General features: G+C 33.2%; 1 protein-coding gene across 1 annotated transcript in view; it reads left to right on the plus strand.

Moving 5' to 3' along the window:
- The window catches only part of TPK1 (thiamin pyrophosphokinase 1), a 431745-nt gene that overhangs the window by 184084 nt on the left and 222493 nt on the right, over positions 1-25168 (plus strand). The window contains exon 5 of the mRNA XM_074267641.1: positions 22299-22371. Within this exon, the coding sequence (XP_074123742.1) occupies positions 22299-22371 (73 nt within the window). The remainder of the gene's footprint in view (positions 1-22298; positions 22372-25168) is intronic.

A 25168-nucleotide genomic window follows, 5' to 3' on the forward strand; every position in this document is an offset into this window, starting at 1 on the left:
CAGGAAAGGAGACAACACTTTGAAGAAGACAGTAAAGGATTTGGACTTTAACTCCTGGCTGCACTTGTGGTTATTACTGAACTGAAATGAAGGCTGCCTCCAGAGACCCCAAAAAAACCTCAACAGAGAACATTACATTTTAGAAAGAACATTACAATTAATAATTAATAAATAGTTCTTATAAGACTAAAAAAAATCTATATATTTTTATTTTTGCCAGGTAGATACAAAGAATCACAGAGGCCTCTAGATGGCTAAATGGATAGAATGTTTGGCCTATAGACAGGAAGATCTGGGTTCCAATACCACTTGCTAGATTTGTAATTCTTGGTGAGTCACTTAACCTCTCTTTTTCATGGTTTTTGACCTTTGTGCTCGAAGAGGAGCAAAGTGACAACTCTATGTTGGAGGTTAGGTACAGTTTGTCCAGCTGTGGATGATCACATTCACCTGAGCTCAGAAGGCTCTGCCATAGGTCAGGCACAAATATTGCAAATAAATCATTCAGCATCCATGCCATGAAATTTCTATGGGCAGTATTTGCTGTGCTATTGTCCACAGGGTCACAAAGAGTTGGACACGACAGAATGACTGGATAATATAGTTCCATAGACTTAGAGCTTGAAGGAACCTTAGAGATAATCAGTCTAATTCCTAGAGAAAAATCAGTTGTGGAATGAGTAAATCATTTGTCCATGGTCATCCAGATAATTAATGGCTAGATATGCTGACTCTAAATCTAGTATTTTCTCCATTGCACTAGATGGAAGTATCATTCTGAAGAATTTGCACTACTCTTTTTTTATTTATTTCTACAGATTTATTGTATAATATGTATCCAATACTTGTATAAATATGCATATATACTTTGCATTTAACATAATTTTTAAACATGTTTAACATATATTAGGTTACTTGCCATCTAAGAGAAGGGGATGGGGCAAAGGCAGGGAAAATTTGGAATACAAAGTTTTGCAGGGCTCAATGTTGGAAAAATTATACACACCAAGCCTTTAATAAAAAATAACTTGAAGAAATCATGGAATGTATGGTATCATAAGCAGCTTTAGTTTACTCCCTCCAGATTCTAGATTGTATTTTTTAACTACTTGTAAAATTTTTTCATGATAAATATGTATAAATATACATATGTATATGTGTTTGTAATATGTATATATTGTTAAAAACTTTTTTTAAATTTATATTTGAAAGAAGTTATTCCTTTTGGCCCTATACTTTCTAATAGTATAACATGCTTTAGCTCTTGTTTTTATAATGGTTATATTCAGAAATCACACTTTTCATTCCTTCTTCATAAATAACTTGCTATTTTATTACATTTCTTAATAATTAGAAATGTTTCTTGGAAGAGTAATATTCTTAAAGCATATTCCAAAGGGGAAACAAGGTCCTGTGGTCGCAGCTTCATCTAGAATGGTTAATTAGGTCTGAAAGGAAGGTATTATGCTGTAATTAAATAGTAATGAATGAAGACCTATGAAGTGTTTTGGAGGGTGACACAAAGTCAGGAGCCAGAGTTGAAATCATCTGCAAATTTATTATTTTATTACTTATTCTATTATAAAATGGCCCCTTGCCCATGATGGAAGGTGAATTAATCTGTCAGTTTTGCCATGTATATATATAGTCTTACTATATCTTGAGAATGGTATTCAGAATTCTAATAACATCCTTTCTTTCTCTGTATGTATGTACACATATATACATATTTAAATATAGAATACAGTGCTCTTTTACTGTGTTAAATCTTTTAATCAGAAGATTGAGCAAAGCTTTTCTCACTCCCTACTTCCTTCTGGGGTCAGAGCAGGATCTTTTTCCTTAAGTAGTTTAGTTTCCTTAAATAGTTTAGTATTCATAGTGTTATAGAGATTTTCTGATTGTTTTTCCCCCCTGAGGCAAGTGTTTAAGTGACTTGCCCAGGGTCACACAGCCAGGAAGTATTAAGTGTCTGAGGCCAGATTTGAACTCTTGTCCTCCTGACTTCAGTGCTAGTGCTCTATCCACTGCGCCACTTAGCTGTCCCATTTGCTTATTTTTTCTGAGAAAACCACTTAGGTGTTTGTTGGACAATCTCTGCCTTAGTATTTCATTTATATACTATTCATTTGGATAAGTCATTTAAGCTCTTAATGAGCTTCAGCTTCTTTATTTTCCAAAAGAAGTATTGACCTAATAATTTCTAGGTCACGTTTTATAACTGAATGAATCTAGCAAACCTTCACTGTATATGTTGAAGATTGCATTTTTGCATATCTCAAAACTGGATTTAGATGTGGCTTCTTGAAACTATTCAATTAAAGAGGGGGGAAAAAATAAAGCATGTGTATATGCACCCACATGAGTGTGTTTATCTCTTGATTTGTAATACATGACCATAGTTGTTAGCTCAAATTTTACTTTTCCATTTCCCAAAATTTGTTTTAAAATGGAATTTAATCCCCCTTTTTTTTTTGGCTTAAGGATAATTATCATTGTTATGTAGTTAGAAGCTGCACAAAATTGTATTATATCCAAGCCAACAAGATTTATATATTATATAACAATTTCATTTGGTTTTAGCAGGAATAAGAGCTTCAAGAATACTGGTATAGTCTAATGTGAATCTGATCTAACATTTTGCTATAATAGTTTTGTCAAATCCCACAAAAGGTTTATGATCTTTGATTTAGTTTGAAATTCAGCTGTCAAATTGATCATCCTAAATCATAGGTCTGGCCATATAACCTCCTCTAGTCAAGGGAAAATCTTTCAAAGCCCTTTATAAAATGAATGTTTCTTACCTTTCCAGTTAATTTAAAACTTATTTTTCTTCACATACTTTGTAAACCGGTGAAATTGGTCTGTTGTCTGTTTGTAACATATCACATTACATCTTTCGACTCTGACTCTGGAATTATTATTATTATTATTATTTTTTCCTTTACCAGAATCATCATCTCTTGGCTTTCTTGGCTTGCTGAATAGCTTGGCTAAACTTGGGAGAAGACTTCCTTTCTCAGCCCTCTTTATCTTAGTGCATTCCCTCTTGTATTACACCTAATTTATAATTTTGTATTTGTTTTTTTTCCTGAGGCTGGGGTTAAGTGACTTGCCCAGGGTTACACAGCTAGGAAGTGTTAAGTGTCTGAGACCACATTTGAACTCCTGTTCTCCGGAATTCAGGGCTGGTGCTCTATCCACTGGGCCATCTAGCTGTCCCCTATATTCTTGTTTTAACATAATGATTTTATTTTGTTTTTGCATGTCATCCTCCAAATTAGTCTGTGAACTCCTTGGGACTGTTATCTGCATTTATTTATTTATTCTTTCATTTATTTCTTTCTCTGTCTCTATTTCTCTCTCTCTCTCTCTCTCTCTCTCTCTCTCTCTCTCTCTCTCTCTATTTTAGCAGAGTACCTGGTTTATAGTAGATACTTTATAAATGCTACGTAACTGATTGACTGCTTCACACTGTACCTGTCTTTTCAAAGGCATAGGTAGTTCTTTCATGGAGTGACTTGTTCTGATATTATAGGTCTTTTCTCTGTGACTTAATCTCTGAGCTTTGCTTAAAACAAGGAAAGAAGTTTAAAATTAACAGCTACTGTGCATCAGGTTAGGAGCTTGATTTTCATCTGCAAAATCCCTGCTCTCTAGTTGTGATGCCATACAACCTCTGTGAGAAAGATTTACTCATTCATTTTTATAAAGAATAAATATCTGATTTGAAATCAAGACCTGGAAAATAGCCTTGTGTTACAAATTTTGTAGATCAAATTAAGCAAGTCATTTAACTCTCATGATTTGCTTTTTTTTATTTCTAAGATTGGACTGGATTCCCTTCAAGATTCTTATTATCTCTAATCCAATTTTATGATCATGGTTACTATGTATTTAAGAAACAGTTTAGCACAGAAAATGGTAATCAACATTTAACTTCCCCTTGTTTTAAAAATATGGCTGTTGGTTTCTAGCAAATAATATGGAAGGAATAAAATTCACATGATTATTTCCAAACTCACTCCTAAGAATGGGATACTGCAGGCTTTCTTTTTGAACTGGTATATAGTATGGTCATGTCTTCCCCAGTAACATGCAAATACATTTATTTATTACTAGCAGCCTCTAGTGTATATTGGGTTTCTCCTATTATATTCAATATATCTGGATTATTAGTGACTAGACAGCGGTATCACATGTTGCATAAAGAAAAAGAAAGCACAGTTATTCCAATCATCTTAGTATGTACTAGTAAGTAGGTAACAAGAGCATTTCATCCTATTAATTTAGCTACATGATTCGTTTTGCAGTGAAACTCCTATGTATAACAATTCTCCAGTGCAGCCTTTCCGACAATAGTTGTACTGTCTGCAAAGTATTTATAAGTCTTTATAAGGAGGAAGGAAAAATCAGCTTCACAGTTGCTAAATACCAATAAAATCAATATACATTTTGTTATATATAATATTTGGTTATATATTTTTAACAAATGTTGCAAATGACCCGGTAAATTTTTTTTTACCAAACTTAGAAAAAATCTCAATACGAAATAATAATAAGATATTTGATTGTGAATCAACTGATCAGTGAATCAAATGATTATCAATTGATTCACTAAGCTCCAAACCATAGCTTACCCTGATATTATAGTATTCTTGTTGAACTGAACCATGAATTGTACCAAAATATTTTTTAAATATTATAACTCAAAGACCTCTTGAATTAAATTTAACAGAAACCAAACCAATATGTTTAATATTTTCTGAAACAAATCATAATTTTATTCAGTTTGCATCCCTAAGAAATCATGCATTTATGGTGTCCTGAAATAATTTGCTTGGCTTTGATCATGTTAGAGAAGGAATAATCATCATTAGAATTCAATTACAATCCTAAATATTGTTTTTGTGGAGGTTAAATAGTATATGTTATAGAAATTTCATATAATATAAAAAGTTCAAAATGAGAAGGAGCTTAGACTTAGATATTAGTTTCCTCATACAAAAGGTAGAGAACCTGAGGCCTAGAGAAATAATTGCTTAGGCCACCTGATAAACTTCTTTTGTTTTTAGTCCCCTAGCCTCCCACATAGATGGATTGTTATTGATATCTGAAATAAATAAAAAGCAGAGAGCTAAAACTAATGAAAGATGCGAAATATTAATAGTAGATGTTATTTGTAAGAGAAGTCTAATATTTGAGGCAAGTGGTTTTTATTTGAGGAATCTTTTATTTGTTATTTGAGGCATCTTTTATTTGTTATTTGCTGCTATTATAGACTAATTCTTTGGACCTTTTATATATATATATATATATATATATATATATATATATATATATATATATATATATATATATATATATATATATATGTTTATTCCATTTTCCTGAACTCCCTATTGAACGACTTTTCAGCTTGATTAATTTTTATAATTAGAGAAATTAGACTGAAGCCCACTGAATGTAGTCAGTGAGTTTAAATAATACTCGGCCTTGGTTTTGAAACTATTCATAATACATTTTGCTTCTTTTTCCTTTTATTTTTAAATGAAATGTTCTTGGAAATCTGCATTTGGGAGAATTTGGAATTTGTTGTAGTCGCTCAATTAGAGTAAACAATAGAAAATTTGAAGGTGCTTTGAAAAAGGAAGTTTCTTGTGAGTAGACAATATACATTTTGTAGGTTCTATATAATTTTTACAGCCTTTTGATTATTTGAAAAATACATTTAACCCAATGTTCCTTGCATCTATACTATCTATATCTCATTCCAGTTGATGGTCCTCAGAATGACAATTCCCATTAAACTGATTAAGTATAGGATCTCTATGGAGACAGATGAATCAGAATCAAGTCAGCTGTAGTTTCCTCTGGCATTTATTTAGTGCTTAGTGATTATATAATGTTTTTGTTAGATTGAATCAAACTAATATTTATTGAAGTCTAGTTATATATAGCATGAACTATGAAATAGTCCAAGGCAGACAAGTGCTTCATAAGTGTTATCTCATTTGATGCTTAAATTTCCATGAGGAAAATGATATTTTCTGTTATGTAGCTGTGGAAACTGAGTCAGAGAGAAAGTAACCAGAATTGAGTTATATAACTGATATCATAGGCAGTTTTAAAATTCCTATCCTAATGTCCCACTATATTCATGTGCCACAGTTTGTTTTGTTCCTTAAACTTTAGCTATTCTCATATCATATCTCATACTTGTTTCTATTTCTTTTTTACCATTATAGGAAAAAATGTTATTGTAAATAATTTGGTACTTATGTTTTATGTTAAAGACTTCCTTGGGGTTTTTGCCTAGTACTAGAATTTGTAGGTCAAAGGATATGAAGATTTTAGTCACTTTATTTGCTTAATTCCAAAAGTGTTTTCCAGAATATTTGTTCATAGCTCTACCAAAAATACATGAGAGTGCTTATGTTTCATAACCCCTCTGACCCTTCCCAGAATGCTCTTTTCTATACCATCTCATCCCGACCAGTAACTAAGAATCTTTCTGTGCCTCTCAGTTCTTAAAGGTGAGAAGTTGTCTTTCCAGGATTAAGTCTCTACACTCTAACTCTACCCCTTTCAACCCCCTTCTCTTTATTCCATCTCTCCATTCAAATGTAAATTTCTCAGATTTCATTTTCAGGGCTGTTTGTCTTCCTTTGGTGTCCACCTAGCACTCAGCTCTCTGTGTACAGTAGTAGCCATATCCTGCCGTACTGTCTTGGCAGATAGATAAGTCAGGCTGAGAGGAGCCAACTTTGGTTGGTGAGGGGTTTGCCCATCAAGTATGTGAAGACTACTTCTTGTGGAATGGGCAGATGAGAACAGTTTGTTCCAGTAGCTATGAAGGCGGCTGAAGCGAACATTGTGGAGCACTTAGAACTTGATAACACATAAGAGGATGCCAACAGCATCACTGCATCCTGGGTCATTGTCAGACATCTGACTTTGGTTTTGCTCATGAACTTTAATGACTGGAACTGAGCGTGAAGCTGATGATTTGCATAGTTGCACTTGTCTTAATTCCCATTCACTTATAATGTCATTGGTCTTCTTTGAAAATGAAGGACTGAGAGAGGAGTCTAAGAAGAAGGCAGCATAGGTTAGAAAATCCTGAGCTCTATTGAAACAGGCAGCAATAAGCTTTGGGACCAGCTGAGCTGGGAGGTATCCTTAGCCCAGGGAAATTTTCACCTTCCAGACACTATGGAGAGTCTAGTATCTGAGTAGGACCAGTTATGCTGTCTGGAGGAACCAGCATATGCCCATTGAGTGCAAAAGGAATTGGTTAGGGATGCTTCTGGCTCTGGGTATTTACAGGAGGACAGAGGTTTTGGTTTCAGTTCTTGGCCAGAGGCATTATCACCCACAACCTAGGACTACAGGTGATTGCAATAGCAAACTGCTATTTTAAAAAAAAATAACAGTAGTGTACTGAGGTAAACAAAAACCTTCTCCTACCCAAAAGAGTAACATTAAATGGTTACCTGCCTCAAAAAATTTCATAGAACTCAAATTTTAAAATAAAATGAAGCAGATTATATAATCTAAAAAATATTGATTAATATGACTGACAGTATAGTTTCCCTATTTTTCTCTTATGATTACATTTATTTTAGTTTTAACTTTGCCTGAGAGCATGAATTTCTTTTTAAATAATAAATTCTGTTCCTGATCTTTATTTTATGTTAGTGAGTAACTTTTCTGGTTTTTCTTGTTCTTATTTAGAATCAATCTCTCTCTCTCTGCTCTCGCTCTCTCTGCTCTCGCTCTCTCTGCTCTCGCTCTCTCTGCTCTCGCTCTCTCTGCTCTCGCTCTCTCTGCTCTCGCTCTCTCTGCTCTCGCTCTCTCTGCTCTCGCTCTCTCTGCTCTCGCTCTCTCTGCTCTCGCTCTCGCTCTCTCTGCTCTCTCTCTCTCTCTCTCTCTCTCTCTCTCTCTCTCTCTCTCTCTTGCTCTCTCTCGCTCTCGCTCTCTCTGCTCTCTCTCTCTCTCTCTCTCTCTCTCTTGCTCTCTCTCTCTCTCTCTCTCTCTCTCTTTCTCTCTCCTTTTTTCCCTCCCTCCTTTTCCCCCTCTCATTCCCTCTGTTTCTGTGTATATGTGTGTATGTGTGTGTGTGTGTATACCTTCTCTTCTTCTCCCTTTCCTTCTTTTCTCTTCTTTTTCATTGCAAATACATATTCCACTCCTCAAGCCCCATAGGTTGCAAAATTTCTCAAGAGTAGGACTTTTCCAGTCTTGTGATTCCCCAGCAATTAGCACCTAGTACATTGAAGACAATTAATATATGCATGTATTTATTGGTACTTTCTGCCCACTGGTCTCAGGGCCTTGGACTAACTTGTGCCTCTGCTAACAGCCTCTCCTGTCCCACAGCTTCTTGTTATCCTTCAGCTATCTCTACCATCAGAGGGGAAGTAGGAAGATGAAGTTATTTTATTTTATAATTATAACATTTTTTTGACAGTACATATGCATGGGTAATTTTTTACAACATTATCCCTTGCACTTACTTCTATTCAGATTTTTTCCCTTCCTCCCCCAACCCCCTCCCCCAGATGGCAAGCAGTCTTATATATGTTAAATATATTACATTATAATTTAGATACAATATATGTGTGTAGAACCGAATTTTTTGTTGCACAGGAAGAATTGGATTCAGAAGGTAAAAATAACAGTTTACATTCATTTCCCAGTGTTCCTTTTCTGGATGTAGCTGGTTCTGTCCATCATTAATCAATTGGAATTGGATTAGCTCTTCTCTATGTAAATTCATTTTTTTTTTAATTTTTTTTTTTTTTTTTGGGGGGGGGGGCTAGGGTTAAATGACTTGCCCAGGGTCACACAGCTAGGAAGTGTTAAATTATCGAGACCAGATTTGAACTCTGGTCCTCCTGAATTCAAGGCTGGTGCTCTATCCACTGCACCACCTAGCTCCCCAAGAATCTGTTTCTGCCCTTAGACAAGAAGCTGTCCAAGAAGAAATTTCTGCATTATCAAGAGAGCATGGAGGATTTTTTTTTTTCCTTTATGCTTCTCACCCTACTTTGGAGGAATAATTTAACCAGAATATGGGAATTAAGAGGGAGGGGAAGATGAAGATATAGTCCATATAATGACACAGAAGCAGAAGGAAACTACATTCATGGAGATAAGATATGTTTAGTAGAAAGGACAAATAGGATTGGAATTATAGGGAGGAAAGAGAATAAACCATAGTGTTAGACAAATGTGAGTACTACTTTCTGTACTCAAAAATCATTTAAATATCAAATATCATTTAAAGTCTTTAAACTACTTTAAATGTAGCCATACCTACTACATCCATATATTTTTTATTCTAGAACATAGGTTATGATTACGCTTATAAACATATTTTAAATTTTGAGAATTTTATGCTTTTTGTTCTGTGTCATTAGTAAAGTTGTTATAATTGTCCTTTAGGATCCATAGTTAAATACCACATTACTTTCCAACTTGGAAAGTCATGCCCTAAGTTGCTCATCCCAACCTATTTATCAATACTTAAACAACTTAAATTAGTGGCATATTGCTGTTAATATAGAGATTAATAGGGAAGATCTGGATTAATGACAGAAATATCTATTAAGAAATATTTAATATTATGGCAGATATGTAACTATAGAAGTTATAGGTAAATGGCATTTTTGAAAATCAAACCATATTTACTAAGAGACTAGAATTTATTAAGTGACTGGAATTTCAAAGTTACAAATGTGAAAATATGTATCTTTTTTAAAAAAATCATCCTTATCCCTAAACTGTATTTTTCATAGAAAATTGCCTAATGAAAAGATATTGCTGATATCTTGATAAATCAGTATTGTATTTAAATTTTAATATCAAATACTTTATCATTAATTTCATTTTGTCAAATATGAACAATGGTCAAGCTGCTTTAAAAACACAGGAGATGGAAAGTTAGCTATTCTTTTTTGGGAACATATTAAGGTGAATGAATAAATTTATTGTTCCATTGTGCTTTTGATGATGCTATGCAGTAATTTTTTTCTTAAAAAAAAAGAATAGCAATTAAAACCTAAAAATCTAAATTGTCTATTGAAAATGCCTCGGGTCATGAAAATTCAAAATTGTTTCTCATACTAACTTCTAGGGCTAGAATTATCTACATTTGGGGGAGTGATTTACATGCATAATAACTGCAATGTTTAGTTGGGTTCAGAGAAAGATGACTTCTAGAAAGGAATAAAAAAAAAAACATTCAATAGAAATGCTTTTGGGCTTCAGCAGGTGTTTAAGAAACTTTTAACATCCTTTTTTCCATATCTGGAACACATTGCCTTCTTTATCAACTGTGCAGGAGAAAAAGAATGATGAAAGCAAAAAGTATACAGAGTTGTAAGAAAAAAAGGTTTTTGGAAGAAAATACATGTTAAAAATTTGGCAATAAGCACAACTCTTTCAATTATATATAACAAATTAACTAATGTATAAATCCAAGCATACATATATAATTTTTAGCATTCAAATAAATAAACCTCAAGTCCTATAGGCACTCAATAAAGACTTCAGGGATTGAATAGTGAGGACAATGACACTGCATTTCAGTTTAATACATCCAAATTACCTGTTCATTATTCTGGTAGAAGTGGTTTTGGGAAAATCTTTTCTTAAAGAATGGACAAAGAGTTGGGTAGGGTGGGAAAATTTATTATCTTTAATATCTTTAATGTTTTCCCACTATTACTCTTCTGTTCATAACACAGTTATGTGGCCTTTCTGGTAGTTACTATTTTGGTCCAAATTTTTCTCAAATCATGGTTGTTGTATTTCATTCTCAAAGAAAACCAAAATGACATCCCTCAGGTCCGATACAGATATTCTCTAACTTTGCTCATCTTGCATTTCTTTTGAGTTAGGCAGTGTAATACTTCTCTCCTATACTTTCATACACTTGTTGGCTTGGCTTGGGCACTGCCAGGGATGTGTTCAGGGAAGACCATTCAGAGATACCTTTGGTGTGAAGGCTGCTAAGCCCTTTTCAGGGCTGTTTTCCACTTTCTGTGCCCAACTGATCTCACCTGTAGCTCCAAGACGCTCTTGCATGTGTAGCAGCCACAGCAGTAAATTATTTTGGCAGTGGCCCAAACCTCGTTGAGAGTGACTGAGAGGTAGCAGACCTTTTGGTTTGTTAGAGAAGTGTCTACCCCCCAAGCATGTGAAGACTTCCCCTGATGGAATGGGTGAATGAGAACAGTATCTTCCAGCAGTGATGAAGCAGCTGAAGCTGACACTTTGTAGTTCTTAATTAGACATCCAAGACGCCAAGTCATCCACTGTATTTCTAGCCATCACCAATTGTCCTGCCACTGTTCAGTGATGACTCTGGGGAAACTCCACCTTTAATCCAATTTATGCATGAATCAAAAGACATAGCACATGCTATTTTACCATTTCTAGCTATCTCAAAGTCCTGTGGTGATGGGTGTGTGATGAAGCAGCAGGTTCAGAGTGGCTTATCTTGTCATTGGAAGCAGCAGTGGGATTCAGTAAGTAGCTCCCTGACTGCCTGAGAAGCCTTTTAATGATCTTACTGCTCACTTCCTGGTGTGATGAAGGAACTAGAAAAGGTGCCTTAAAAATTGTCTGCTTACCCAATCCCAGCCTGATTTATCATGGTGGGAATCTCAAGCTATAGCTGAAATAGAAAAATAATATTAAAAAAATTCTTATAGACAACACACAATCCAAAAGACCTAAAAGATGAACAGCTCTTGTTGCAAGAGAATTCAGGAGATATCACATCTAAACAGTAGCCCTAAGTGAAACAAGGCTGGTTAGTGAAGATTGGCTTAGTGCAGTCAGAGTTAGATACACATTTTTCTGGAATGACAATGCGTATTTGAGATCAAAACTAATCTATTCTATAACCCACCAAAGGGATTGATTGATAGGCTCATGACATCGCAATTGCCACTTGAAGGAAAATACCATGCTACTATCATCATTGCCTCTGTTCCTACTAAGAAAAAGCCTGATGAGATCAAAGAAGAATCTATGAAGATCTGGAGAACCTTATGATCAATGTGCCTAAAGAAGACAAACTTATAGTTCTGTGTGATTTTAATGCTAGAGTAGGCAGAGATTACCAGACATGGCAGGGAGTCCTTGGGAAGAATTCAGTTGGAAATAATAACAGCAGTGCTCACTTACTACTGAAAACTTATGTATCTCATGACTACCTGTCCCAACAAACATAGAAAAAATTGGGGCAGGGAAAAATTAAGAAATTTGTGGAAGAAGCTAACATGATCTGCTTAAGTATAGTCACTTTGGTACTTGGTGACTTAAATATAAAAATGGGAATAAGGAAGAATGACAAAAACATTCTCAATCATCTAGCTTGCCCGAAAAAACATGGACAAGCAATGCAAAGTTCCGATAAACATTCATTTGTATAAAACTAGAAAGAATGATGATGAAAGATTATAAATGATATCATATCAAAAAATTAAAAGGAGTTTTTGAAAGGTTGGCACAAAGAAGATCCAAATAAGTATGATGTCTTTTGTAAATAAAACTAAGATAAATAGATACAACATGAAAGAGTTGCTATAATTTTTAATAATGATTTTTTTTTTCTTTTGTGATAGTGGAGGTATGACATTTGGACTCTTTGTGGTATTTGAGGAAATTGTAATGGCATTTAATAATTTTTACTGGAGTCCAGAAATGAGCTTTTCTTAACTATTAATTTTTAAAAATGCCTTGGAACTGAATAACCATTGAATTTATCTTCAAACTCAATCAACTTATGATACTATTATGTCTTTTTTTGTATTCTGTGCCATTTTTATGTCAAAGTTTAGTGAATTTTCACCACTATGTTCAGTTAGAATTATAGGATTACAGATTTAGAACTAGAAGGAACCTTAAGGTCTAATCTTGTCTAATATCATTTTATGGAGAAGGAAACTGAGACCCAGAGAAAATTGATTTGTGCAATCTTACATTGACAAAGTAGAAGCCTAATAAGTTCAAATGCTTTTATTATTGCTTCTGTTATCCTATCTTTCTTCACATTTACCTGAAATCTACTGAAATACTACCATTGTTTTTATCATACATGCATATGTACACATATAAACACACACAGACACACAACTTTTATGTACATTGTGCTTTAAGCATTGTCTTCCCTTTTGGAATATGAGCTCCTTGATGGCAGGGAGTGTATTTTTGCCTTTCTTTGTATTCTCAGTGCTTAGCACATAGGAAACACAACAAATATTTGTTGAATGACTGAAATGAATTCTTAATAATATAAGACTCAAAGAGTCAGATCTTTCTTCCCCATCAAATTTTTTCAGACCACTTTAGATTATCATTTAATATTAATTAAGAATAAAAACAAATAAATGACATTTTGCAAAAAAGAGCATTAAACTTATTTGATAGTGGGATCAAGAAATGGTTTGTGAAAGAGATCATGATGGCCTTTTGTCATATTGTTCTCTAAAGGGTGGGATTGTAAAGGAATGAAATTTCCTAATGATCTTAAATGGCTCTGTGAAAACAGTGTCTTGATGAAATAATGTTACAAGGAAGCAAGTTAAGCATGACTGCATTATAAATGTTATAATGTGCAAATGATATTATAGCAGAGTTTCATAATGTTACTTTGGTTATAGAATATTAATGACTTTACAGTAACATGATGTGCTTGTTCCCTTTTGTCATCCAAATTTAATACATAGTTTTTCATCCATCAATTTGTTTCAAATCCTATCAAACTCATTTTTTTATATTAGTTCACAGAATCATATGGGGAAATATAATTTGTATTTTACTTTTTGTAGGCAGATAATTATCTTTTCCACTGATACAAGGTGAGACATGGGAATGTTTCACTTAAAAATGGTCAGCCAAGAAATAATCAGCTCTTTTATAAATCTGGTTTGGGTGGGGTTAATAAATTATGTGTAATCATTTTCCCAGGCAGCTCCAAAAATAGCCCCTCTTGTATCATTTGTCATTAGTATTGCAACATAAAACACATATAAAGTGTCACCCTGAATATGTACTTATTTAGATTGCCCAAATCCATGGCAACAAGAACCTCAAAAAAGGAAGATGGTCTTTTAATTGCAGAGACAAAAAGCAAATAGCAGGAACTTTCAAACGTTAGTATATCATATGAGAAAGGATGTAGTTATTTTAGTCATTTCAGCATGCATACCAGGTGTATTTTTGGCATATACTTTGTTTAAAGTGTGCATCCCAGATTAATTTGGAAAGGATACACTTTAAATTCTAACAAAATAAAGTAACATAACAAAGTAAACACTCAAAGAAATGAGTGGGACTTAAGTAATGAGGACTTTAATTGTTTTTCAGCTTTCTATTTTCTCTCTCAAAGTATTCAAATCGTGATAATGTGTTAGAATTTGTGTTATTATTCCTTTAAAATTTACAGGGGTAGAGAAAAAAACAATTCTATTGCTGAACTAAAAAAAAATTATAACAAAAAAACCTTAATATAGCCCATAAGGAGAGATATTTAGCTTTTTTTTTTTTTTATGACTTTTACTTGTTAGATTCTAATTTAGTCATTGTCATAGTCAATATAATATTCATCAGACTTGTCAAGTTGATTCCAAATATCTGAGGGATTTTTGCACAAATTAGCAGATAGTGTATGAAGACCCAATTGCTTTCCCTGGATTACTGAATCATAATATATTTTAAATTTTAGGAAGTCAAGAGGTTTGCCCTATAACTTTTGTTGAAACAATAGTAGGCAACTCTAACTTGCATTTTCTGAAATTTACCATGTGGATGGAATCTTGGTTATAAAGGAATTTTTTATATAGAGATATATACACATACCCACACCTCAGGTCCTTTTACTATTTAAATTAAATAATAAGAAAAACCTCAGAATTTAGGTGTTTTTTTTTTTTTTTAATTCTTAGTTATTTGTTATCAGTAATACCACATTTATCTTTTGTTGTTTTTGGACCTGGTACATAACATAAACTTTATAATAGGTTTTTGGAGTAGGAAATATGTATCGCTGGCATTCTTTTTGATAAGCATTAGAGAAAGCTAGCCAAAGGCACAGCTGGTCTTCAACTGGTAGAAGGAAGAGATAAATAAGTCTTAAGTGAAAAATAAGAAACCTGAAGGAAAAAAGAGTTAGGAGGAATAGTGTATGAAAAGATTAGTTGATAAATGTGTCTGTATGATAAAATTTTAACTGAGCAGACTCCAAAGATCTGGACAGTATGAATGCAATGAAGGTTTAGACACAGATATGAGCTGATTTGTCTTTCTTGAGAAGTAAGGTTATTTTAAAAATACTATGGGTCAGATCATTGTTCTTTTGTACTTTTACATTTTGCAAGTGATTTCCAAACTTCCTATTCTTGTGGGGTTTGTACAAAAATGATTAATTTTATGCTTGTCCCTTGGTTGTTATGGTAAGTTTTTGTCAGATAAATAATGGGATCACTCAATATAGCAGCAGCAGGTAACATTTTGAAGAGCATACTAATATTGGCCTCTTACCTTTGCATGAAAGGAAATGGACCTATTATTCTAGATATAGGCCAATCAATGAGAGAGAATAAGTTTCTTGTTGACTTATTCTCATTGTGATACTGGAAAGAATATTTGACTGAGTCAAAGACCTAAGTTGTAATTCAGTCACCAAATTAACTCAGCCTTGATTGATGTTTTTGTCTATAAAATGGAAAATATCTTTAGGCATTGTGGTACACACCTTTAATTCCTGCTACTTAAAGAGATTGAGGAGTAATGATATGCATTAGAGAAGTTAAGTTTGTGTCTGTGTTTAAAATCCAGTGATAATATAGTACTCCAAGTGTAGAGTATTAACAAATTTTATAATTTGTTATACAAAGGGAAGGTTGAACTTGAGCATATCCAAAAATGATGAAGATCTTCATCAGGATCTGTCTAGCAATGCCTTCAGCACGTTTGACTTGGGCATGACATGGAGACCCAACTTCAACAAATAAACAAATTAACAAAAGTAAAAAGCAATACTATATAAATGCCATTTTTTGTAATATAGTTTATATTGATGTTATATATTGATTCTAGTTACTTAATAAAAATTTTAAGTTAAATCAAATTAAATTTGAAGAGGACTTGTTCTGGGAAAGTCTCCATCAATTTCCCTTCTCACTCCAGGCTGATTGGCCTGGATGATGAAATAAGACTCTATCAACTTAAGCCTCCGTTTTTCTGGGGCTATTTTGTTAAACACCCTTACTTTCTCACTTATATACCTTCTTCCTCTCTCCCCCCAATACTTTTCATTAAGGTATTTCTGTTTGTCTTAGGGAATTAGTGAAAAGGAAATATACTTTGTACCAAATAAATCAAAATATTTTTCTGCTGGCTGTATATTGAGTTAGAAAATCACAAATTAATGTTGTCTTTGTTGTATTATATATTTTTTTGTCTTGTTAAACATTTCCTAATTACTTTCAGGTTCTGGCTGCACTTGGGAGTTTGTCACTTCTGGGGATCAGAACATTAGACTTTGAGTTAGAACCCCTAGTTTCTAATCTAAAATTAGTGCTCTTACTATGTATAAATCAATTCATTTTTTTGATATGGTGTTTCCTTTGATAATAATACCTACTTCATAGGGTTACTATATTTGGCTCTTACGACTAAACAGCAAACTGCACACAAGAAAAAGGTGAGAAATATTGTAGTTTAAGGAATTGTAAACTGCTGTACACTCCTAACTCTACCCTCTAGAATCCATGTAAGTATTAGAAGTAAGTATTAGAAATAAATTAGATATGTAGAGAAATTAGTTTATCCACAGTGGGACTGCTGACTAGAACTGGAGTAGAGCTGGATATATACCAAGAAGTAAGGGTAAAATAAATTCCAGTATTTCATTTATAACAAACAGTATTGAAGTAATCAGTTCCTTGGGAGTATGATTGGAGTGATTGTTACAGTCAGATTCAGTAGGATATTGATTAATGCAGAACTGAAGAACTTAGAAATTGATGGCCCAAAAGCATTGGTTCTGTGCTTGCAACACCCATACACACACACACACACACACACACACACACACACACACACACACACACACACACACACATACACATACACACACATATATACACCTTCTGAGGCTATTGCAAACCTAAAGCTACATAGTAAATGGGATGTCATTCCATGCTATGATCATAGCTCATATTCATGCAGTACTTGTAAATTTCACAGTGCTTTTCCTGTGAAGTAAAAGATGTTATGAAATTAATAACTGAATCTTAAATGTCCTCTTCTTTGGGAGAGAAATCCATTTGATATTTTGGGGGAGCCTTTTCAGAATTAAATTTTAAATGGATGAAGTAAATTACATAAAATTACAAATAAATCATTCAAAATATATTTTTAAAAAGCAGTTTCACATATTTTGGATTTAGAACCTTCCTACATGTCCCTTTCATTTAGGGAGTATGGACTTAGAGGTCTAGAAAAAAGGTTGTGATTGTCTTTAGGTTGCATAAGAGAGAGTAGAGGTACTGAGATTTTTCTTGACTGTGATGCTCAGTTCACTACCTGCTGCTGTCCAGCAACAATGTTCATTAAGTCCAAATTAGGAATCCTTTCCCTCCCAGCATTGTAATTATAGCAACTCTTCATATAGATGGAGACACCATTCTAGATCCAGTTCATTCTAGCCTAATGATACAGATGGCATCAGGATCAGAATGCTAGTATTAGAGAGCAATTATCCTAATTAATTATCCTAATAAATTATCCTAATATTATCCTAATAATTATCCTAATAAATAGCCTAATGATACAGATGGCATCAGGATCAGAATGCTAGTATTAGAGAGCAATTATCCCTCTTTCCATAAGCTGTTCTAAAAATTCTCAATTTGTTTTGTGCCATGATTTTCTTTTATGATCTGGTGATTCCTTTTACAAGTGCCTTGTCAGAATAATGTATTGTTGTATTAACAATTAAAAATTGAAGGAAACACTAAATTTAAATTAGAAATTCGTGAAAATATGATTATAGTTGTGTTTTTCTCCTCTGTTCACATTCATATGTCCTTTTCTCCTTTGTTCACATTCATGTATGCTTTGAAACCTATATATAAAGTGGTCCCTAGACCCAGGTTTGAACCCTTTCCATTAGTATTACTGGAGTATATTAATAGGATATCTAAGGGAGTTAAGGATTTCAGAGATTAATACATTCATTTATTCAGCAAATTTCTAATGCATTAAATCATCTTGACCATGAAAGCCAAATTAAATGGATTTTCATTTTGTCATCTTTTGAAAGTTGTATAAAAAGAGAATATAAGGGATTGACTCTGAAGCTAAAAATAGCAGTTCAGGAAGACAGAGTTTAGATCTTTTTCTTATATGTAAAAGGGTAAATATTTTCAGAGCAGATGAGCAATTTCCCTTCTCTTTCATAACTGTTCCTGCTTTAATCTATTTTTTGGGGGTGAAGGTAGATCAACAATCTCTGGAAAATCTAAATGATAATTTTAGAATCATATATATATATAAATCCTTTACGTTAGAACCACACAGGTCTTGACAGTTCAGTATTTCAGTGCATAGCAAGTAAAGTGCATTTTCTGTCAATTGATGATTATAGAATTTCACTTCCCAGACCTGAATGAGACATAGGAGGACATCTAGTCAAATATTTTCATTTTTGATAGTGTAGATTTCAAATGTTATGAAAAGTAAACATCATCAATGTTTTTTGAAATATTAGCCTAAAATGTCACAAAATTCTACAGAATTACTGTTTTGCATGTTACCATTTTTATTTTGTATATTACATTTTATGAATAATATCATGGTTGATGTGTAGGAAAAGTAAATATTATCAGAATTAATGTTTAGCAATAAAGAATTATATGCAGACAAGTATGTTTTTAGTAATCTCCAAATAAAGATTATAGGGTTTTTTTCCCTCCTAGTTATGAGAAACTAACGTCCTATTTCCCATATAACCAGTATTAACAACATTTACAATTTAGACTTGCATGCCATTTCCTAGGAATGTTAATCCCTGTGAAAGTTGAAAATTTTAGCGAAGGTTTTGAAAAATGTTGAACATTATGAGGAAACCAAGCTATAAATTAAAGTTAATGTCTTAAATTGAATTTTTGAGAGTAGGCAAACGATTTATACCTTTGGGAAAGGCACTACGCTCATCATCTGAAGAGTGAAGATTAATATGTGGATACACCAAATATTACAGAAATACATACAACATATTAAAAGACATAGAACACAGGGTCTTATCCTACAATCTATGAACGTATTTTAAAACAAACAAACAAAAGAATAACTCTTTGTTTACTGCACTTCTACAAAATTTATCTTTCCTTTGGAATCATCTTTATTTTATCCCCTTTGTGGAGGTGAAAACTCCAGAGATATCCTATATTTTCCTTTTTGTTTTTGTTTTTGTTTTGTTTTGTTTTTGCTTTTGATGTTTTTGTTTTGTTTTGTTTTTTCAGTGTAATGATCCATATACTGCTTTTTTCTTTTTTTTTTTAATTCCCATTTTTAAAATTTTAAAATTTTACCTTTAAAAAAAATGTTATTTCTATGCTCAAAAAATTATCAAACTGTGCATATCCTTTGATCCAGCAGTGTTTCTATTGGGCCTATATCCCAAAGAAATCTTAAAGAAGGAAAAGGGACCCACATTTGCAAAAATGTTTGTAGTATTCCTTTTTGTAGTGGCAAGAAACTGGAAACTGAATGGATTGCCATCAATTGGAGAATGGTTGTTGTGGTATATGAATGTTATATTATTGTTCTATAAGAAACAATCAGGATAAATTTAGAGATACTTGGAGAGACTTAGATGAACTGATACTTAGTGAAATGAACAGAATCACGACATTGTACATGGCAACAACAATATTACATGATGATTGATTCTGATGTTCATGACTTTTTCCAAGAAAGATGATTGAGGCCAGTGTCAATGATCTTGTGATGAAGAGAGCCATCGACACCCAAAGAGAGGACTGTGGTAATTGAGTGTGGACCATACCATAACATTCTCTTGCTTTTTGTTTTGCTTGCTTGCATTGTTCTTTCTTATTTATTTTCTTTCCTTTTTGATCTGATTTTTCTTGTGCAGCAAGATAATTGTATAAATATGTTTATATGTTTATATACATATTGGATTTAACATATATTTTTAACATGTATAATATATATTGAATTTCTTGACATATGGGATAGGGGAAAGGAGAGTAAAATTTGTAACACAAGGCTATTTTCAGTGTTGAAAAATTATCCATGCATATGTTTTGATAATAAAAAGATTTAATTTTTAAAAATAAAAATATGTTATTTGTTATATGAGATGGTTCTCTGGGCAGAAGAAAGATGTTTCCTTGGGGAAAACTATGATGATATAAAAAAACCAGAAGACATCAATGAAAACTTGATTAAAATAAAATGCTGAGAAGGGGTGTATAGGATTCCTCATACTTCCAAAGTTTTCTATTATACAAAAAAAAAGGGGGGGTAGTTAAAAATCTCAGATATAACAGAAAACTTCTAGGACATTGAATAGATTTGCTATGGAAGATTTATGAAGAGTTAGGGACAAAAATTATATAGGAGAAGAAGGTGAGAGTTGCGTTGAATAGGGGGTATTGTGTTTATTTTCTGTATTAGTGGGCAGTCAGCATTCTATATCAATGAAATCACAAATCCATTGAAATGTTAAAAATTCACATTTATATATTGTTTTCTTGGTTTATGAAGCCCTTTCATTTTTCTAGTTGGACAAATCTTTTAGTGTAATTATTATTATTGTGATTTTGCATATGAGGAAACCCTAACCCTAAATCATAGCTTTGTGTCTAACAGATATTGATGGGAATGCAAATCTTGGGCCAGCTCCTATGCTCTTTCAACAGTTTACATTTGCAATTTTGAACAAAGAGAAATGAAACTAAATTCCAACCCTAACCCTAAATTCACCATATCATCCAAACAATCAGCTAGAACTGACCTTTTTTTTTCCCAAGGCTGGGGTTAAGTGACTTGCCCAGTGTCACACAGCTAGGAAGAGTTAAGTGTCTGAGACCACATTTGAATTCACTTGGGTCTTCCTGAATTCAAGGCTGGTGCTCTATCCACTGCACCACCTAGCTGCCCTTAGAACTGACTCTTAATTTCCACTACCAGAAACGGTTTGATGGTGGAATGACTTGAGGTATTGAAGCATTAATTTCTTAAAATATAATTCTTCCCCATTTGAAACATGTGGCAGCTGAGGTAAAATATTTGATTAATTTATAAATAATTTCTATACACACATATTAGCTAAAATACTGTCTATCTTTATGTCGTTCTATGGGGACAACTGATTGCAACCTATTCAGAAAGACTGAATTCTGCTTACCTCAGCAAAGGATTGATTGCTGGACTTGACCTTTAAAACTTTCAAAGATATCCAACTAAAGTGTTGGTGGTTGTCTTTTTCTTACTGCGAAGTAATTAGTTAGTCTACAAAGTAGAAATTCTAGCAGAACTCCAAAGAATTAGATTGATCTCAGAATAAATCAGAAGAATTAACACAAACCATGCTCCAAAATTTGTGCAAGAGACATTTGATTTTTTTTGAGGTTTGAATATATATATTGCCAGTACTTATATAGAAATACGTTTAAAAGAGAAGATTGCTTATTTTTACTATTTGTTATTTTTGTATTCAGTCACACCACATAATCCAGGTGAAACAAATCACTGGGATGGAAATAAGTGAAATTCAAAATCAAAATAATCATCTTTATGAGAATTGGAATGGGCTTTGACTAGGACATTCCAACCTCAACTTATTCCACCAAGGTACACTTGCCTTGGTGGTGTTTGTGATTTCAGAAAATGGAGATGTTACTAAAGGACTCTACAAACCTTATTGTTGTGAAAATATTTTTAAAATGAAATCATAACTCTTTCTTCTACAACCTATGCAGTACTACCTATTTGAATGAATTTGTGAAGCATTCGAATAATTTTCATTCTCATGGTGACAGCCTTAGAATACAAAGTACTGTCAATTATATTAGATCCAAACTCAGTGCAAATTATAAGATCTTATGTCAGTGAGAAAAATAGTTTCTGGTGAGTTACATTCCCTCCTCATACCCAAAGCACAGCAGTTCCCTACAATCTCAACTTAAAGTTAAGCAAAGAACAAACCACAATTGGTTTATTTATAAGAGCTATCTTTTTTTCAGCTTCTTACCCGAGTACATCAGTGGAGATTTTGATTCTATTAGGCCTGAAGTCAGAGAATACTACAAAGTCAAGGTAAAGTGTAAATTTTTCTTATTTTAAAGAGCTATCTCTGTATAAAATACTTTTTTTCTTCTGTTCCTTTTTTGGGGAGTAAATACGAAGTCCTTAATATAATTTTTAATTTTCTTGCTATGTCTCTATTCATCCATTTATTTCTTCATTACTTATTTGTGTACTTATTTCTTCATTATTTAATTTATAAAGCCTGTGGGCTGATTGGTCTGTTTTATGCCTTGCCTCGTTTTTTTAATTAGAGAGAACAGGGTTGTTTCTATTACAAATACTTTAAAAGAAACTTGACATGATTTTGATGTCTTGATGGGGAATATCTTGTTGGAAGGGAAAAACAAAATTGATTGTTTTCTTTCCCAACACACTCTTCTTTCAAACTTCTGTCTTTTTGTTGAAGATTTTATTGTTCTTCCAATTGCTCACGTTTGTAACCTTGTTGTCCTGCATTCTTTCTGTTGCTTCAGTCCAAATATCCATGCAATTGGCAAATCTTGCTATTTCTGTCACCACCATGTCTCAGATATCCAATCTCTTTGGTTTATTCACACATCCACGGTTTAGTTCAGGCCCTCATCATGTCAAGCATAGATTATTGCAATAGCCTCCTAATTGGTTTTTCTACTTCAAATTTTTCCCCACTCTGATGTCTTTCACATAGCTGCCATTATTATTTTTAATAAGTACAGATATGATTGTGTCCCACTTATGAAACTCCAATTATATAATGTGTTGCTTGTAGGATAAAACATAAACTCTTATAATAATAATAATAATTTGTATCCTAACTATCTTGCCAGCCTCCTAGCTTGCCAACCCTATACCTCTTTACCTCCCTTTCTCAAAGTCATTGCTTGAACTGTGTCTTTTACACAAAATTTTCTGATTATCCTAACTATTAGTGCCCTTTTCCTCTGTATTTATTTTGTATTGTTACTGTGGTTCTGTCATTATTCATCCTATTTGACCCCATCAGGGGCTTTCTCGTGAAGATACCAAAATAGTTTGTCATTTCATTTTCCATCTCATTTTACAGAAGAAGAAATAGAGACAAGCAGAATTAAGTGACTTTCTCAGACTCACACATTATCTGAGACTGGATTTGAAATCAGGAAGATGAGTTCTTCAGACTTTAGGCCTAGCATTCTATCCCCTCTGTCACCTACCTGCCCCTTATCCTTTATGTCCATGCATGTATACATGTATGCTTATGCTGTGTCCACTACCCTTTCCTGAATATTCTTTTATATCTGTATTCTTGTTGCCTTGTGCAGCATTTTATAAATTATAGATACTTAGTAGATATTCATTTATTTATTTTTATTATTTAACAAAGATACTGCTCTATTGGATCAAATACCTTTGTTCACTATCAGGAAACAGTAATGAGTGAATAAGTGAAAATGCATTTATTATGCACTTGCCAAGCAAGAGGCTTTGTGCTGAGATTTCAAAAATGAAAATGAAGTAGCTCCTGCCCTTAGAGAGCTCATATTTCAATCAGAAGAACTATGTTTTGGAGAATGGAGCAGGTCAAAAATTAACATGAATCAGCAGTAGCTGAAGGGTGGAAAGCAAATGAATAGAATCTGCAACTTTCAGTAAATCACAAGATGATAAAAATGTCAACTGGAAAAGAAGCTTGTGAAAACTTTTTTCTTCATAATTCTTTCCTGAAGATACCTATGGTTCATGTATCTATATAAGTTTCATAAAGACTTTGCACTGACGAGAAATTATGCCTTTAGATTGGAAGCTGTTCATATTCTTTCAATTTGCCTTTCTGGACATCTTACTTTTGTCTCCTTGCTTGTTTTATATTTCTTATGAATTTTATCCTCAGTGTTTTCATAATTGTATCATTATCTTTTTTTCCTTTTGTGCCATTTCTGTCTTGTCTAAAGGCAGTATAAGTTTATAATGTGCAATTACATGGACAAGCTATTAATATATATCCATCTATGTATGGATATAGAGAAATATAGCTTTATATTCATTATTTATACATATATTATACAACACAGACACACACACACGTGTGTGTGTATATGTGTGTGTGTGTGTATATATATATATATATATACTGTGACAGACAGTAAAAATTGACACACAAGTATTAAAGTGGGTGAGTTGTATTGTCTTTAAGGAAGGAATGATTCCAAGCTCCTCCTGAAAACAGACCAATTGGTAAATGTTTTGTTTTGTTTTGTTGTTGTTTTTTTTTGTATAACACAAAACCAAGATTGCAGAACATAGTGGGGTGAGCCCTATTTGCTATGAGTAGGCTATACCCTAACCTCCAATGCCTCCCCTCTTTAGCACTAAAACTTCTCAATCTATCCCCTTCCAAATCTTTCGAGTCCTTTTATATTTTTCTTTGCCTTACACGCAATTGATCCACATGCCTTTCCTCAAACAAACTTTCCAACTCCAGGCTCTGTGGCTGTGGATTGGTTGTCCCCCATACCTTACATATTTTACCTCTCCAGCCCCATCTTTAAGCTTCCTTCATGATGTCTTGAAGACTTTCCTGAAGTTCCACCTTCTTTCCCAGGTTCTAATTCTCTTCCTCCTCCTCCATCTCTCCACTATTTCTCTATATATTTAATTATTTACACATTGTCTCTCCATTTCAATGGGAACATTTATTGCTTGTTTCTGTATTTGGTAAATAATAGACATTTAATAAAATAAGCACTTAATAAAGGTTCTCTGCTTAAAGTAGTCCTCTTTACCTCATTCCTCACCCTCATTACTATTTCTAGCACCTCATACCTATCTAGGTAACATGGCATCCTTC

The sequence above is a fragment of the Sminthopsis crassicaudata genome, chromosome 5, assembly GCF_048593235.1.
Source record: "Sminthopsis crassicaudata isolate SCR6 chromosome 5, ASM4859323v1, whole genome shotgun sequence".
NCBI classification, from domain to species: domain Eukaryota; kingdom Metazoa; phylum Chordata; class Mammalia; order Dasyuromorphia; family Dasyuridae; genus Sminthopsis; species Sminthopsis crassicaudata.